This window comes from Colletotrichum higginsianum, chromosome 3, assembly GCF_001672515.1.
Source record: "Colletotrichum higginsianum IMI 349063 chromosome 3, whole genome shotgun sequence".
Taxonomy (NCBI): Eukaryota; Fungi; Ascomycota; class Sordariomycetes; order Glomerellales; family Glomerellaceae; genus Colletotrichum; species Colletotrichum higginsianum.
In genome coordinates, this window is record NC_030956.1 from 1,019,986 (window position 1) to 1,035,245 (window position 15,260).

At 55.8% G+C, this 15,260-nt stretch overlaps 5 protein-coding genes across 5 annotated transcripts; 4 read left to right on the forward strand and 1 right to left on the reverse strand.

The window, feature by feature from the left end:
- Nucleotides 1-954: 954 nt before the first annotated feature.
- On the forward strand, nt 955-2,308 carry CH63R_03866 (Peroxidase; the record flags this gene model as incomplete). Its single annotated transcript, XM_018298841.1, has 4 exons — nt 955-1,028; nt 1,187-1,370; nt 1,423-1,552; nt 1,614-2,308. The coding sequence occupies 4 exons, from the start codon at nt 955-957 to the stop codon at nt 2,306-2,308; spliced, it is 1,083 nt and encodes a 360-aa protein (XP_018160087.1).
- Nucleotides 2,309-3,031: 723 nt separating this feature from the next.
- CH63R_03867 (Multicopper oxidase) lies at nt 3,032-5,098 on the forward strand (the record flags this gene model as incomplete). Its single annotated transcript, XM_018298842.1, has 7 exons — nt 3,032-3,204; nt 3,265-3,322; nt 3,382-3,483; nt 3,544-4,091; nt 4,148-4,259; nt 4,318-4,917; nt 4,979-5,098. The coding sequence occupies 7 exons, from the start codon at nt 3,032-3,034 to the stop codon at nt 5,096-5,098; spliced, it is 1,713 nt and encodes a 570-aa protein (XP_018160088.1).
- Nucleotides 5,099-5,910: 812 nt separating this feature from the next.
- On the forward strand, nt 5,911-6,567 carry CH63R_03868 (uncharacterized protein; the record flags this gene model as incomplete). The annotated part of the gene is made up of 1 exon (XM_018298843.1): nt 5,911-6,567. The coding sequence occupies one exon, from the start codon at nt 5,911-5,913 to the stop codon at nt 6,565-6,567; it is 657 nt and encodes a 218-aa protein (XP_018160089.1).
- A 184-nt stretch (nt 6,568-6,751) lies between these two features.
- CH63R_03869 (Nucleoside diphosphate kinase) lies at nt 6,752-8,061 on the reverse strand (the record flags this gene model as incomplete). The annotated part of the gene is made up of 7 exons (XM_018298844.1): nt 6,752-6,951; nt 7,016-7,081; nt 7,143-7,187; nt 7,243-7,301; nt 7,363-7,406; nt 7,476-7,506; nt 7,718-8,061. The coding sequence occupies 7 exons, from the start codon at nt 8,059-8,061 to the stop codon at nt 6,752-6,754; spliced, it is 789 nt and encodes a 262-aa protein (XP_018160090.1).
- A 1,036-nt stretch (nt 8,062-9,097) lies between these two features.
- Nucleotides 9,098-12,146, forward strand: CH63R_03870 (Glycosyl hydrolase family 31; the record flags this gene model as incomplete). The annotated part of the gene is made up of 2 exons (XM_018298845.1): nt 9,098-9,182; nt 9,271-12,146. 2 exons carry the CDS (start codon nt 9,098-9,100, stop codon nt 12,144-12,146), a joined length of 2,961 nt encoding a protein of 986 aa, XP_018160091.1.
- Nucleotides 12,147-15,260: the final 3,114 nt, after the last annotated feature.

Genomic DNA, 15,260 nt, shown 5'->3' on the forward strand with positions numbered 1-15,260 from the left:
TCACTTGCTACTGTACCTGGTGTAATACAGTCTGGTCAGTTTCTCTTGGAGAGGTCTGTGGTGGAAGGCGTATGGTACTTTCCAATAAAGTACGCTCCCTTTGCTGGTAAATCTAGGGCAGTAAAATCCATGGAGGAACACAAGGATTGGATGTAATAATGAAGAACCTTCGCGACGTAACATCAGGCCGAAAGGGGAAAACAATTCCGCTTCCTCCGCGGCACAAACTTTGGCATGATAAAGGTAAGACACGGACCAAATGAACGCACGTGTACGCAGCACAATAGCACTTTGATAATGGAAACGCGTATAGAGCTCACTGAAGATGCCAGTGCCAGCCCCAGCAGGTGCCCCTAGCCCCTGGATACTTTTGGGCAGACAGACAGTGCCTTGTATCACTGACAGAAGCTTAATACAACAAGTCTAGACCACCCCAGAGGTCGGTAATGTTCCCAAAAGCCACCTCCAAATATCAACGTTCACCAGGATGCCTGCTCTATCCTACTACGCGTCTGAAGGTTGTGTGGGTCTTGTGAATGCTGAAGTGCTTTGTGATGAGGTCCTAACTGGGCCGCAGCAACGTCCGAGGTCACTACCGGCCGGCCCGAAGCTGCCTATATAATAAAGTTGCGATGCAGTACTTCAAACAATCGTTTCAAGGGCCAGGAGCACACCGGTTTGTCTTCTTCGTCACAGCCTACTACTGCCAGTAGGTTTATGTACTTACCCCCTATTTCGAACCGGAGCGCTCCTGCCCGACTAACATGATTACTAACATGGCTACAGCCTCGAGTCAGTTGCTCTGGAAGCTAAACGGCGGTAGGGAGGGGAGCTGATGCTTTTTGCGCCCGCAGCCCCCAACTTCGTTTGGCCGACGCATTTTCGCTATCGCTAAGCGACACAAACTGAGTTTCGTTGCTCGGCGTCCGAATGTAATCAATGAGCTTGTTCGGGATGCTGGTCATCAACTCGGCCGACAGCTTTTGGACCCGTTGGTTTGAGACGTTAACCTTTCCGGCTCACAGTATGTGTGTATGTTTAGACTAACTAAACATGGTTTGTGAACAACATTTCGTTCGGAGCCCCTCACCAACCAGACTTCTCTCAGTTGCTGTCAAAGACAAAACACACAGGTGGGTATGCTCCCGGCCTCTCAACTCCGTTCAACTCCCATCGATTTCTACAGCAGACGTTTCAAGCAAACGAAGCTGCTCTCCTCGTCCCAGTTTCTTGTCATCTTACCCGAGTACGCCGAGAGAATGCTCCCCACTTACATCCCAGTTCAAAAGGTTAAGGCCAAGAATGGCATCGTCTACGCCTACCGCCGGTTGGGTCCAGCGAGGGGCATCCCTCTTGTGTTGCATATGCATGTGAGTAATCCGTCCCTGGGCTGCCCGGTGGGAGGATTCATGCTGTGCCTAGGTGCGAGCCTCGATGGGCTACTGGGATCCCGTCTTCATACGCCCGCTTATGGCAAAGCGCCCTGTCATCATGTTCGACCCTCCCGCGGCTGGACAGAGCAGCGGTGACACCAAGCGCACGCCGACTAACAGTAAGGGGTGGCCCTCGTGTCGATCGATGTAAGAGCCCGCGTGCTGAGCAGTGCGTTGCAGTAAACATCATGGGTGATGACCTGAATGCGTTCCTCGATGCTCTCTCACTCGAGCTGATTGATCTCCTGGGGTTCTCGATCGGGAGCATGGCTTGCCAGATGGCCACCCTCGCGAGACCCGAGCGAGTGAGACGTCTGGTTCTGGTCGGGGCCGATCCTTCGGGACCCATTCCCGGCGAGCATTTCTGGCCTCGCACCGACCCCAACCTCGATCGTTTCCTGACGCTGCAGCAGAGCGCCACTGAGGAGGACTGGCAGGCCGCTTACACGCTGACATTCTTCCGGGACGACGACCAGGGCAGAACCGCCGCGGGGGCCTACTTCCGGCGCCTGCGGGAGAGCGAGTTCAACGAAAGGGCAGCCGAGGGCGGGTTGCCGGCCTTCAACGACGTGGAGAGCTTCATGATTCAGCTGAAGTGCATCAAGGACTGGTGCGCGCCGGGCGACAGGAGCAAGCATTCTTTCTACAGGCTGGCCGAGCTCACCATGCCCGTGCTTGTCATGACTGGCGACGATGACTACCTGGTTCCCACGCCCCGGAGCTACGAGCTGATGGATGGGATCCTCAACTGTATGCTGGTCATCTGGCCCCGCGCCGGGCACGCGTCCATCTGGCAGTACGCCGAGAATTGCGCCGCGAAGGTCAATGAGTTCCTGGAGAGTGATATGGAAAAGTTTGCGGAACCGAGACTGTAGTCAGCCATGGATGGTCACCGAGATTGTAGGGCTTTCAAAAGCCAGACCAGTTGATCCTTGTCTGTTTGTTTTTCTTGGGGTTAAGGAATGTATGTTTCTTGTAAAAAAAAGAAAAAAAGAAAGGGAAAAAAAAAACCAAGACTTTTTGTTCACGGAACCCTGACAAACTTGAACGTGATGGGTTTACAAACCTCACCAACACCAGACCTGGTCTCCTTGCAACCACCACGACAGTCCGACGGGGTTACTCCGTGTCTGCCGTTTCCATGACTCGCAAAGCAACACATAAACTGCAGGTTTCAAGCTAGAGTTTCCTGAAGACTTGCTAAGGTACCTTGTGGCATGAACCTAGCTTCAATCTACTGACGAGGCTATCGTACATGTCGGAAGAGGGCGATGGAGGCCCGGTGCATTCGCGTCGGTTATCGGAACGCTAGTGAGTAAGTTTGGCAGGCAAGCTGGCTCGTTTCCTTATTGCACGTGTTAAAATAGATCCTGTGTTGAAGCCGGAGGGGAAGAGCAAGTCGCAAGCCGTACAGTATGTGGCATTCCCAACAACGGCGAAGCCTTGCTGTCTTATCCGCGGTTTTGAAGGCATTTGGACGCAACAATGAGAACCAAAGACACCTACCTAGCCCTGCTGCTCTCATCAGTAGCAATTATCGAGGGAACAAGGAGGTACAATCTCACCTTGAGCTATGCCTGGAATCTGAAGGGTATGACATGAATGACAAGTACACGAGAAACGCTGAGTCTGACTCGGGATCAGATGGCCACGGCCGTCCAGCTTATTTGATAAATGGCGATACTCCCGGGCCTGTCCTCACCGTCAACGAGGGCGAGACCCTGGAAGCGTTTGTGGACAACCAACTCGCGATTGAGACTACGATTCACTGGTAACTATGCTCGGAGCAATCACGGCCAACACTTCGTATCCGAGTTCTAAGCTCTTCCAGGCATGGAATCTACCAAATCAATGAGCCCTGGAATGACGGCGTGCCCGGTGTGACCCAGGTTTGGGACCTCATTTCACCGCAAGTTTTATCACATGCGGTTGTTCTGACCATTGACAGTGGGCTACTGAGCCCAGAGACAACTACACATATCGATTCACTCCTCAGGGCCAGTATGGAAGCTACTTCTACCACGGGCACTTTGGACCAGCCTTCTCAGATGTATGGTCATCTCGCTCTTCCTTCAGGCGGTATGAGTAGTCTGTACTAACCCCGCGGAAGGGCCAACGTGGTCCGCTATGGATCATTCCAGCCGAATGGCGTCCGAGGCCGTACGAGTTGATATCCAAAAAGGAGCATGACATCCGCGCCATGCGGTCGGCGGAGAAGTCGCCCCGTCACATCATCGTCGCCGACTGGAATGACCAGCCGATGGATATGTACCTGATCCGCTTCCGCGACACCGGCTACATCCCGACATGTGCCAACAGCCTTACGCTCAACGGGCGGGGCGGCACCCGGTGCGAGTCCGCCCGGGACATCGAAGATGCCGGGGGCCCCGGGCGCAACGAGCGGGGCTGCCTCTGGCGGATCCCAGGACATGAGTACACCAACGTGGAATACTGCACCGAGACGCGTCCAGAGCTTGAGATCGTGCAGGCCGAGCCGGGCGAGGAGTGGGTGTGGATTAACTTCATTCACTCCGGGGCCCACCACTCTTTGGCCATCAGCATCGACGAGCACGAGTTTTGGGTCGTTGCTGCCGATGGCGAGTTCGTCCATCCGCAAAAGGTAGTGCGAACTCACATTAATTTGGGCGAGAGGACGAGGTACTGGATGCCCATCAAGTCCCTATTGGTGGCCGGCCGACTGACCTACATCGCAGTATTCTTGTCAAACTGGACAAACCGCCTGGTGATTATGCCATCAGGTTGCATTCTCTCCGGTTCGAACAGATGATCCAGGGTGCCGGTATTCTCCGGTATGCTACAAACAAGGTATGGCTTTTGGAGCGTGGAAAGTGAACCTGCAATCAGACTGACATGTTGAACACAGGCCCTGACCGAGCACTCCAACCGAATTGTCCCTAATACGAAACCATGGCTGCATCTCAATGGCAGTGTCATCAACGCCGCCGACAAGGCGATGGACGAGACCAAGCTGGCCCCGTATCCGCATCGTCCGCCACCTGACAAGGCCGACTTCACGCTTAGATTCATGGTCAACAAGACGGGCCCGTCGACGTGGGTGCTGAACTCCGCCCCGCACGAGTTCTTCCGGCAGAACGTCCCCCCCATCATGTGGAACGAGAAGTCCCGCGGCAGAACGTCGTGGGGGGACTCAAACGGATTCCTCAGGAACGGTTCCGTCGTCGATCTGATCATCGAGAACGGCGCCCAGGTCGACTCCAGCCACCCCTTCCACAAACACAACCACAAGGTGTGGATCATTGCCCAGGGCGACGGTGGGTTCCCCTGGAGGGACGTCAACGACGCCGTGAGGAACGGGGGGGCTAAACACTTCAACCTGGTTGACCCGCCCTTCCGCGACGGGTTCACTCTCGAGGCAGGAGAAGGCAAGTTTGTCGTGGTTCGGTACAAAATCTATTTCCCCGCTGTCAGCATGCTGCATTGTCACATGATCCACCATTTCGCGGTAAGTCTTGCTGTCAGTATCTTGTGATGCACCTTCGGTCTGCTGATACTTGACAACACAGAGTGGGCAACAGGTCATTCTGCTGGAGGGGATGGAGGTAATGCCTCCAGTGCCGCAGGACTTGAAGGACAAGCCCCATGTTGAATTTGACTTTCCTCCGCGGTATGGGCCATTGGACTGAGAAACAACGGCCCAATTCTTGACTTGGCCCGGTCTCTGGCGTAATTGAAACATGAAATCTCTAGAATGACAAGGTAACAGCTTTATTTCGCAACGAAATTCAGGTATTCGTAGTCCACTATCACCATGAACGAATAACTGGCGATCCCGGATCCACTCCGGATGGAATCAGCGAATGTTGTATGATGCCCATGATTGTTTGGTTCATGTTGCACTTCAGTGAAATGTACGCTACGTGCGGCTTCTCTGTCATTGCGTTTTGCGTTTTTGATTAACCGGGAATGTCCAGGATGCCGTTCTGAGACCAAGCAGAAGTTGTTGATGAATAACAGTTGCACGCGTTTGAGTTCTCATCATCATTCTGCCTGTCGCAAAAACGACGCCGTTAACTGCGGGCAGCAATTAACGCCCTATATCACCTCGTGCGATAATGCCGAAATCAAAACGAAAACAGGTAGGCAAAAGGGACCGATCACATCTTAAACTTCACCACTAAACCCACATGTTGTGACAGCCTTTGGTGTTGATGTCAGATCGTCTCGGCACTAATATACCGGCTTCAGGGCCCCTCGGCCCGTGACGGCACGCTCGGTCAAATCCTACCGGAGCTCGTCACCTCGGTGAGATCGGCGGCCCCACCGAGAGCTTCTTTCCCGTCATCCTGTGCCAAAGCTCCCCCAGTCCGTCGTTTCCCAACACAATCGCTCCTTGACATCCGACGCCGTGAAAACACCGCCACGCAGCTCCCCACGATCTCCCTTCGTATAATTGAACGGCCGGGGCACGCCCTTATTACGAAAAAAGATCCACGAGATGCTTCCTAGCCGCGCGATCGGCAGGGCGCGGCCTTTCCTCCGCCCACGCAAGCCCGCCACGACCAGAACCACCACGCTCCGCACCACATCGACGAATTCCTCGCCGTCCACCTCCCGCGCCGCCCAGCGCCTCCTCGACCGCGTGCCCCTCCGCTTCCAAAAATACACCGCTGGCCTCCGCAAGGCGCCGTTGTCGCATGTCGTCGCCTTCCTCGTCCTGCACGAGATTACGGCCGTCGTGCCCCTGCTCGGCCTCTTCGGCCTCTTCCACTACACCGACTTCCTGCCACTCGGGTACGTCACGGGTCACTGGGCGGGCTACGTGCGCGACGGCGTGGGCATGGCGGAGAGGTACTTCAGCAGGAAGGGGTGGTTCGGGTTCGAGGCCGGCGACCGCGGGACGATGACGGGGGAGCTTGACAGAAGCGAGGGGTCCGAAGCGACGGGCTCGACAGGGGACGCAGCGGACAGCACACAGGATCTGATGGAGCGGTGGCAGAAGGATGCGAAGTACAAGGTCGTGGTGGAGGTGGCTATGGCCTGGGCCATCACCAAGGCGCTGCTACCGGCGCGGATACTCGTCAGCGTCTGGGGAACGCCATGGTTCGCCGGCGTTATGGGAAGGGCACGCAGCGTCTTCAGATCACGTCGATAATCACATAAAAAGAAATCAAGATGGTGCAAAACGAGTTGATGGATGGCTTTTTGAACGCCTGCTTTTTGTTTTTATTGACCCTGACTTTTCCTGCATCAACCTATCGACATGCCATTACGCATCCCACTCGCCCAGTAGACGAACTAGAGACATAAATGGCTCGTGCAACTAGCGGACAAGAAATTTAAGGCTTCTCGTAGATCCAGTCGAACTGGGAAGACTTGTACTGAACAGCCTCACCGTCCTTGAACCAGAGAGCAATCTCCTTCTTGGCGTTCTCGACGGAGTCGGAGCCGTGGCAGACGTTGCGGCCGACATCGATGGCGTAGTCGCCACGGATGGTGCCGGGGGCAGAGGCAAGGGGGTTGGTGGCACCGAGGATGGCTAGAGGAGAACAAGGTCAACAGGTGATCATGGTGGGCTGGGATGCGTGTGGTGTGTGACTTACTGCGGCCAGTCTTGACGGCGTCACGGCCCTCCCAGACCATGGCGCAGATGGGGCCAGAAAGCATGTCTGCAGGACTGTCAGCTGAATTTTCATCACGGGTGTGTAGGAGGGGAGGGGAAGAACGTACACTGGATGAGGCCACCGAAGAAGGGCTTGTCCTTGAGGTCAGCGTCTAGCGAAGGGGGGTTAGCGATGCCATGTGGCGCGAGAGATCGGGTAGTGCTAACAGTGAGCCTCGAGGTGGTCCTTGCCGGGGGTGACAAGCTTGATGGCGACGAGCTTGAAGCTGTGGGAGAATTATCAGCGTGCCGTTGTAGACATGGTTCGTCGGAGGGTTGAAAACTTACCCACGGCTCTCGAAGCGAGAGACGATGGGGCCGATCAGGCCGCGCTGGGAGAAAGTCAGTCAGCTTGCTGCAGCAGGCAATTGGCAGCGTGGCCGCGAGCTGATGTAGCGTACCTGAACGCCGTCAGGCTTGATGGCAATGAAGCTGTGTCGAGGTCAGCGGATTTTGTCTCTTGGACTCGAGGTGGTGGTGGTGTGTGCCCCCCTCTCTCTCCTTCTCTTGTTCCTGTGCCCGAAACCTCCCATGATGGCGGGGTAAATTCAGGGTAGCGGCAGCAAGACAAAGAGAGAGACAGCATGATGCCGCAGTGCAGGGGGAAACACGTCAGGGCGACGACAACGGAAAGAAAACTTACGTCTGCTCGGTAGACATTTTGGGCGAGGGATCAACGACAAGGTGTTGAGGAGGAGGAGTGTGTTGTTGTTGTTCGTGGTAGATTGTGGTGGTGACAACGGAGGGGACGACGGGAGAAGAAGAAAGGTCTGCTGCTGACCGCTGGTTTTGTTGGCTCGAGGAAAAAATTATGTACAAGCCGAAAAGAAGCGCGAGAATTATGAAGGTGGGCGGGGGCAGCTTTTCGGCGGTGCGGCGGGCGTACTCGGGGAAGCTTGCGTCTGCATTATTCTTATTATTCTCCTGCTGCTTTTTGTGCTTTGAGGCGGGGTCGCCGCCGTCGTGGTGGGGTCCGCCTCCAGCCATGGCCGCCGTGGGTCCTTAAACAGTGACCGCTTTGGACACGTGTGGGTGTACAGTGAAGGAGGCTTGATACTGGCTGTTTAGCACTGTGGTTAGGCCAAGTCTGTTTTTGTTCATTTTTCTCACCAGAGAGCTATGGTGTCGTGTCTGGCTTGCAACAGCTTGACATAAGACAGACACTAGGGATTGTGACTTACCTGTAGCTCTCGAATGGGTGGATGCGTAAGGTCTGAATCTATTGTATTCCCAACGGCGAGATGTTGCACAGCCAATTGATGGATGACTGCGTGACAAGAAGCTTGTTCGGTTGCTGTTTTGTTTGCATTCAGTGCACGCAAAATGACAAATGAGGCGACAGACAGACGTAAGGTGAGTGAGTACCTGATGATAACACAGTGCCAGGCACACAAATTTCAGTCCCCCATAAGTGTATGTATTTATCCAAAGTCTCGATATGTCCTCCTTACATAGAGCAGCATCATCTCACCGCTTAAATACATCACTTGAACCGACGCCCACCTCGATGTCACTTAGCTGGTTGATGCCAAGTTGCATATAACCAAGCGCACAAGTCCATCTCCATAATTACTACACGTGTTTCGCCAGTTGGCCCCTACCTGACTGGAGCGACTTGCGCCCTCTCCCCGTTGATGGCGGGGTAAATCACAGGGGCCAGGTTATGCATCAATCGGGCCGGTCAGTATTCGGGTAAACGTGCCTCCCCCATCCCGCCCCCTGCCTCCTGCAGCTCCTCCACTGCAACAGCTTGCACTAGTCCCAGGTCGGAGCTACCAAGGGGACAGCTGTTGAACTTCAGCCGTCTCACGTTCCGCAAGTCGCTCCCACCTACGACATTCGCCCGCCATCCCATCAACCAAAAAAAGCACAACCACCCGCACGATCGATAGGGGAGCACCACAAAGAGGAATTGCCTTCTTCTTGCTCCCGTATCCTCTGCTCCATTAGCAATTCTCTACCAATACACTCTACATCTTGTTCAGACGAAACGAAACGCACAGCAACAAAGCCCCCCTCCGCCATGCGGTCCCTCGGCAGGTCGTCCAGCAAATGGACGGCTTTCTTTGGTGTACTGGCGGCACTGAGCTGCATGATCCAGCCTGCAGGTATGGTTTGCCTCGAGACGCCATGAGTTTCCCCCTTGTTCGCTGTTATACGCCAACTGGAACGCGGTACTGACGCAAACAATTGCAGTCATGGTTAAGGAAAATGACTTCAAGAAGTGCCACCAGTCCGGGTTCTGCAAGCGCAACCGCGACTACGCCGACAACGCCGTCTCCCAGGCCTCGACCTGGGCTGCCCCTTACCGAATTCTCGCCGACTCCGCCTCCCTCAAAGACGGCCAGCTCCAAGCTGTCATTCTCAAGACGATCAACGATGCCCAGGAAACCGTCCGCCTCCCCATTACCGTCTCCTTCCTCGAGTCCGGCACCGCCCGCGTGAGCGTCGACGAGGAGAAGCGCCAGAAGGGTGAAATCCAGCTGCGTAACGACAGCCCTGCCCGCAAGGAGCGCTACAACGAGGCCGAGAAACACACCATTGTCGGCGGGCTCAATCTCGACAAGAACGCCAAGGTTGCCTATCAGGACAAGGACCAGATCACCGTCCAGTATGGCCCGTCTTCCAAATTCGAGGCTGTCATCAAGTTCTCTCCCTTCAGCGTCGACTTCAAGCGCGATGGCGCTTCCCACATCAAACTCAACGACCGTGGCCTGCTCAACATGGAGCACTGGCGCCCTAAGGTGGATAAGCCTGCTGAGGAGAAGAAGGAGGGCGACGAGAGCACCGAGAAGACAGACGACGCCGCCGCCGCCGCCGTCGAGTCCACCGAAGTCAAGACGGAGGACGAGAGCACCTGGTGGGATGAGACATTCGGTGGTAACACCGACACCAAGCCCCGTGGCCCCGAGAGTGTCGCCCTCGACATCTCTTTCGTCGGATACGAGCACGTCTTCGGTATCCCCGAGCATGCTGGCCCGCTGTCCCTGAAGGAGACCCGAGGCGGTGATGGCAAGTACAGCGAGCCGTACAGACTCTACAACGCCGACGTTTTCGAGTACATCCTCGATAGCCCAATGACTTTGTACGGCTCCATCCCTTTGATGCAGGCGCACCGCAAGGACTCCACCGTCGGTGTCTTTTGGCTCAACGGCGCCGAGACCTGGATTGACATCACCAAGGACAAGACTTCTTCCAACCCCTTGGCCCTCGGCGTCGGCTCCAAGACCAACACCCAGACCCACTGGATCTCTGAGTCTGGCATTCTCGATGTCTTCATCTTCCTGGGTCCTTCTCCCAAAGACATTTCCAAGAACTACGGAGAGCTCACCGGCACCACCGCCATGCCTCAGGAGTTCGCGCTCGGCTACCACCAGTGCCGCTGGAACTACATCTCTGATGATGATGTCAAGGACGTTGACCGCAAGTTTGATAAGTTCAAGATTCCTTACGACGTCATTTGGCTCGATATCGAGTACACCGATGGCAAGAAGTACTTTACTTGGGATGGCGACATGTTCAAGGACCCTATCGGCATGGGCCAGGCCCTCGATGAGCACGGAAGAAACCTCGTCGTCATTATTGATCCCCATATTAAGAACGAGGGTAAATACGACATTACGGAGCAGATGAACTCGAAGGGCCTTGCTGTCCTGAACAAGGAGGCCAAGACTTTCGAGGGTTGGTGCTGGCCTGGCTCGTCACACTGGGTCGACTGCTTCAACCCCAAGGCCATTGAGTGGTGGAGCGGTCTTTTCAACTACGACGCCTTCAAGGGCACCATGGAGAATACCTTTATCTGGAACGACATGAACGAGCCGTCCGTCTTCAACGGTCCCGAGGTCACAATGCCCAAGGACAACATTCATCACGGAGGCTGGGAGCACCGTGATGTCCACAACATCAATGGCATGACTTTCCACAACGCCACCTTCCAGGCGCTCCTTTCACGCAAGAAGGGCGAGCTCCGCAGGCCTTTTGTCCTCACCCGCTCCTTCTACGCCGGCTCTCAGCGTCTCGGCGCCATGTGGACTGGAGACAACCAGGCCTCCTGGGAGCACCTTGGCGCTGCCGTTCCCATGATCTTGAACCAGGGTATCTCCGGCTTCCCTTTTGCTGGCGCCGACGTTGGCGGCTTCTTCGGTAACCCCGAACCGGAGCTGATGGCCCGTTGGTACCAGGGCGGTGCCTTTTACCCCTTCTTCCGCGGCCACGCCCACATCGACGCCCGCCGCCGCGAGCCCTACATGCTTGCGGAGCCGTTCCGAAGCATCCTTACCGCCGCTCTCCGTCTCCGATACAGCCTCATGCCTTCGTGGTACACTGCTTTCTTCCACGCCCACAGAGACGGCAGCCCGATCGTGCGCCCGATGTTCTGGACCAATCCCGAGGAAGAGTCTGGATTCGCCATCGACGACCAGCTGTTCGTTGGGTCGACCGGTCTGCTTCACAAACCCGTTGTCGAGAAGGACAAGGAGTCCGTCGACATCTTCATCCCTGATGATGAGGTTTACTACGACTACTTCACTTACGAGAAGCTCCCCACTAAGAAGGGCCAGTACTTGACCAAGGCCGTCGCTCTCGACCAGGTCGCGCTGCTCATGCGAGGTGGCCATATCTTCCCACGCCGTGACCGTCCTCGTCGCTCTAGCAAGCTCATGCGTTTTGACGACTACACGCTGGTCGTTAGTGTGAGCAAAGATGGCAAGGCCGAGGGTGAGCTGTACGTCGACGACGGAGACTCTTACGAACACGAGAAGGGCCAGTACATCTACCGCAGATTCGAGCTTGCCGATGGCGCCCTCACCTCCTCTGACGCCGAGGGCCGTGACACCAAATCCATCAAAGCTGGTTCTTGGCTCAAGGCCATGAAGGAGGTTTACGTTGACAAGATCGTCGTTGTTGGCGCGCCGGGCTCATTGAGCAAGAAGGAGGTCACTGTCGAGTCAGAGGGCAAGACCTGGACCGTTCCCGTGCAGTACCATGCCGCCGAGAAGGGCCGCGCCGCGTACGCCGTCGTGGGTAGAGTTGGAGCCCGCACCGGAGACGACTGGAGCATCAAGTTGGCATAGGAAAAGCCAATCTTCTTCAAGCGTATCGGAGCTCCAGGCCGGCTTCGCACCATCACCATGTGAAGCCTCTTCGCCTAGGTGGATCTGGCACAACTAGATCACCATGGACAGGTACCATCTATCTGAGCGGTGGATAAGACCGGAGCGGTCAAGGTGTATACTAAGATTAGAGACAGCGAGCTCCGCAGATCGCTGCCGGGATTGATGGTGCAGGAGATGAAGCAGGCCGGTACTTGGTAGGGCTCCGTTCAAGGGGAGTTAACAGAAAGAAAAGAGTTCATAAAAAGACTTGGCTCCATGTGATTTCGTTTAACCTGCCTAGAACCAGTTCGACAGTCGGTAAAGAGGGGATTCTTGCGGTCGGGGGGTTCGTCGGGGTGGGCTCCGTGGAGCCTCGGAAGTTCCGCCAAATCTCTCTCCTTTGACGACCTTCCACCCAAGGGGCTGAAATTCTCCACGATGGCGCCAGACTGCCCAGTGACAAGGCAGGCAGGCTGACAGTCCCCGACCCAGCTTCGCGTCTCCGCGCGCCGGGGACTTGTTGACACCCACACTCACTGACACTTCCTCCCCCCTTTCCTCGCCCCCGACGACCCGCGACCGGGAACTCAGCCTCGCTCGTCTGCGACGTCGCGCGGGCGGGTGGGCTCTTCCCCCCCCCCCCCCCTTCCCAGATCTCGCTTTTTTAACTCTGCCTCGCAGCTTGGCCAAGGACATTATCCGAGCTGGTCCCCTGTAGGAACAGCTTGGGGGTGTGGTTTTGGGTATCTCTTGGTAGCTCTTGGTATCTCTCCTGAGGCACTTGAGACGGTCTTGGTGAAGAGGATGTTCTCGAGTCATGAGGTGCTGCTATCTTATGCACACCCACCTGCGCGGAAAGTTACACTGCATATCCTTCGTCTTCTTTGCAATAGCTCAGGAACACGCAACCTGAAGGACGTGACGCAAAAGGATGGGAAAGTATCACAAAGTGCTGTTCCTCTCTCTCCATGTAAAGTGCTTGAATCACACCCAAGGAAAGGGGGCGCAGGGGAGGAAAAGCATGGACCCGACACGGCGAAGGCATGATTCGTGGCGCGTTCTTGTCGAAGACGACAGAGTGCTCTGTGCAGTAGAGTAGATAAGGAAACTCTCTTCATTGGGCCGCACTGGCAAGCCCCTTTCCATTCATTCATTCCCGTTATCTCCGCACTGGCATGATGGTGCAGGAGCCTTGCATGTGAAGAAACGTCGCGTCGCTGGCGGCGCCCTCTCGTTCCGCTCCAGCAAGATTGGGCCCGGCGGGCGGGTGTCTCCTTATTGCTCGCGCTAGGCGGGCGGCTGATGGTGCCCGGGGAGCGAGAGAGACGCGAGGCATTGAGGGAAAGCGCAGGGCAAGGCCAGGGCACGCCGTCAGATCAGGTCAGCGTTGGTTGTCATTCGTCTACGGATAGAGTGTCCGGCAATTAATTAGCTGGGCAAAGGGGCGGTCTGGTATTCTCAATCTTAATCGACCTGACACAAGGATTAAACAACAGGTCAAATCCTGCAGAGCTGGCGGCGAAAGAGAGCAGGCAGATATGTGGTGGTGACCGACGCATGTTTCCCTGTGTCGACTCTAACCCGGACGGATGCCGATCACGGCTTCCTGGGGAAGGTTGATTTTTGGGGGCATAGCTGATTATTCGGGTGATGCGCGCAGGCAAAGTCGGGATTGGAAAAGCTTGACTGCGGCTGTAAGCTGCGATAATTCGGGGATGGCAATGTCTGTGTTGTTGGGGGGTCGGTCCGGTTTTGGGGCCATGACGCCATTTCTTTGGAGTTTTGGTGGTTCTGCAGTCTCTTCATGTTTCTCAATGGTCTAACGGCAGTCGAGTGTTTCGAACGGCGTGGATTGATCGAGGCTAGGTTTTTGTCTGGTTTGTTGATGCATGCCTCGGAAGAGGGGCATTGCCACACTTGGGTTGCGATGAACTGCGATTTGCTCACTCAACGGATGAACTTGAATCTCTGATGTTAAGGTTGCCCGAAAAGCGTGTACCAGCGGCTCTCAGAAGCTATTTTAGGAACTCGGCGGAAGCAGAAAACTCTTTTGGATGCATCCAAGTCCTGTAGTAAGCGGGAAAGGCGAGCGCGGTACAGTACCTGCATCCAACATCGTTGCGGCGACAGGATATGTTCCAGTCGCTACCAATGGCATGGACGATGGCGGCGGTGGTGGCAAACGTCTTCAGGGGCGGCGGACGAGCGGGAGGCCCAAGACGGCAAGCCGCGCGCGGGTGACGTGGTGATCATTAGGGGGTGTCTCGGAGACCTTTCCTGCACTACGGCAGCTAGAGACGCACGAGAAGACAAAGATTCAGGACGGTCGGGTTTTTGTGGGCGCTAGAAGGCGCCCTGTTGGTTTGGTAGTGTTACTGGTAGAATAAATGATTCTGGTTGAAACGGCTCTAGTAGCGTGCAACGAGGACAACAAACACGCAGCACACGGCAGGGTTGGGATGCGAGACCAAGGCTCCTCAGATCCCCCGGTTTGCGAGTGGTGAATCAGGAATCAGTTATCCTCTTCAAGGACATGACTGGACGCACCCATAGCTCTCGCCCATGGCCTCGCGGAGTCCAGTGGTCCAGACCCAGCGGATCTGGGGACGAGAGCAGAAAAGCCAATTTCCATTATCCTCAGAGTTTTTTGGTGGAATTTGTGAGCAACCAAACGGGCTCCGTGTCTGTAAGAGGCCGCGGCCTGTCGACACTGTCGAGGGCGCGCCAAAAGCAGGGACGTCGGACAGTGACGGCATCGGAGGTTGGAAACAGTGAGGTCCAAGGTTCGGTGGACGGTGGGCCGAGCTGAGGGTTTGGGAAGGGGCTCAAGCCGGGTCTTGGATGTCTTGGCAGGGGGAGGAAAAACGGGCGAGGGACCGGTTTTACCGTCGTGGAATGGCGAATGCGGAACTTTGGCTGGAAGCTGAATGACGTCAGACGCGGCCGGGTGGATCCACGACCAAGCCAAGAGTGGGGGACTTATGGAGTGGGTTTTCAAGTCGCACCTTCCTACTTGCTTGCCGACCGAGGAGCGTTCGAGAAAGAGGAAGGAGCGCCCGAAGATCGTACCTGTAAAAGGAAGCAAAGGTATAC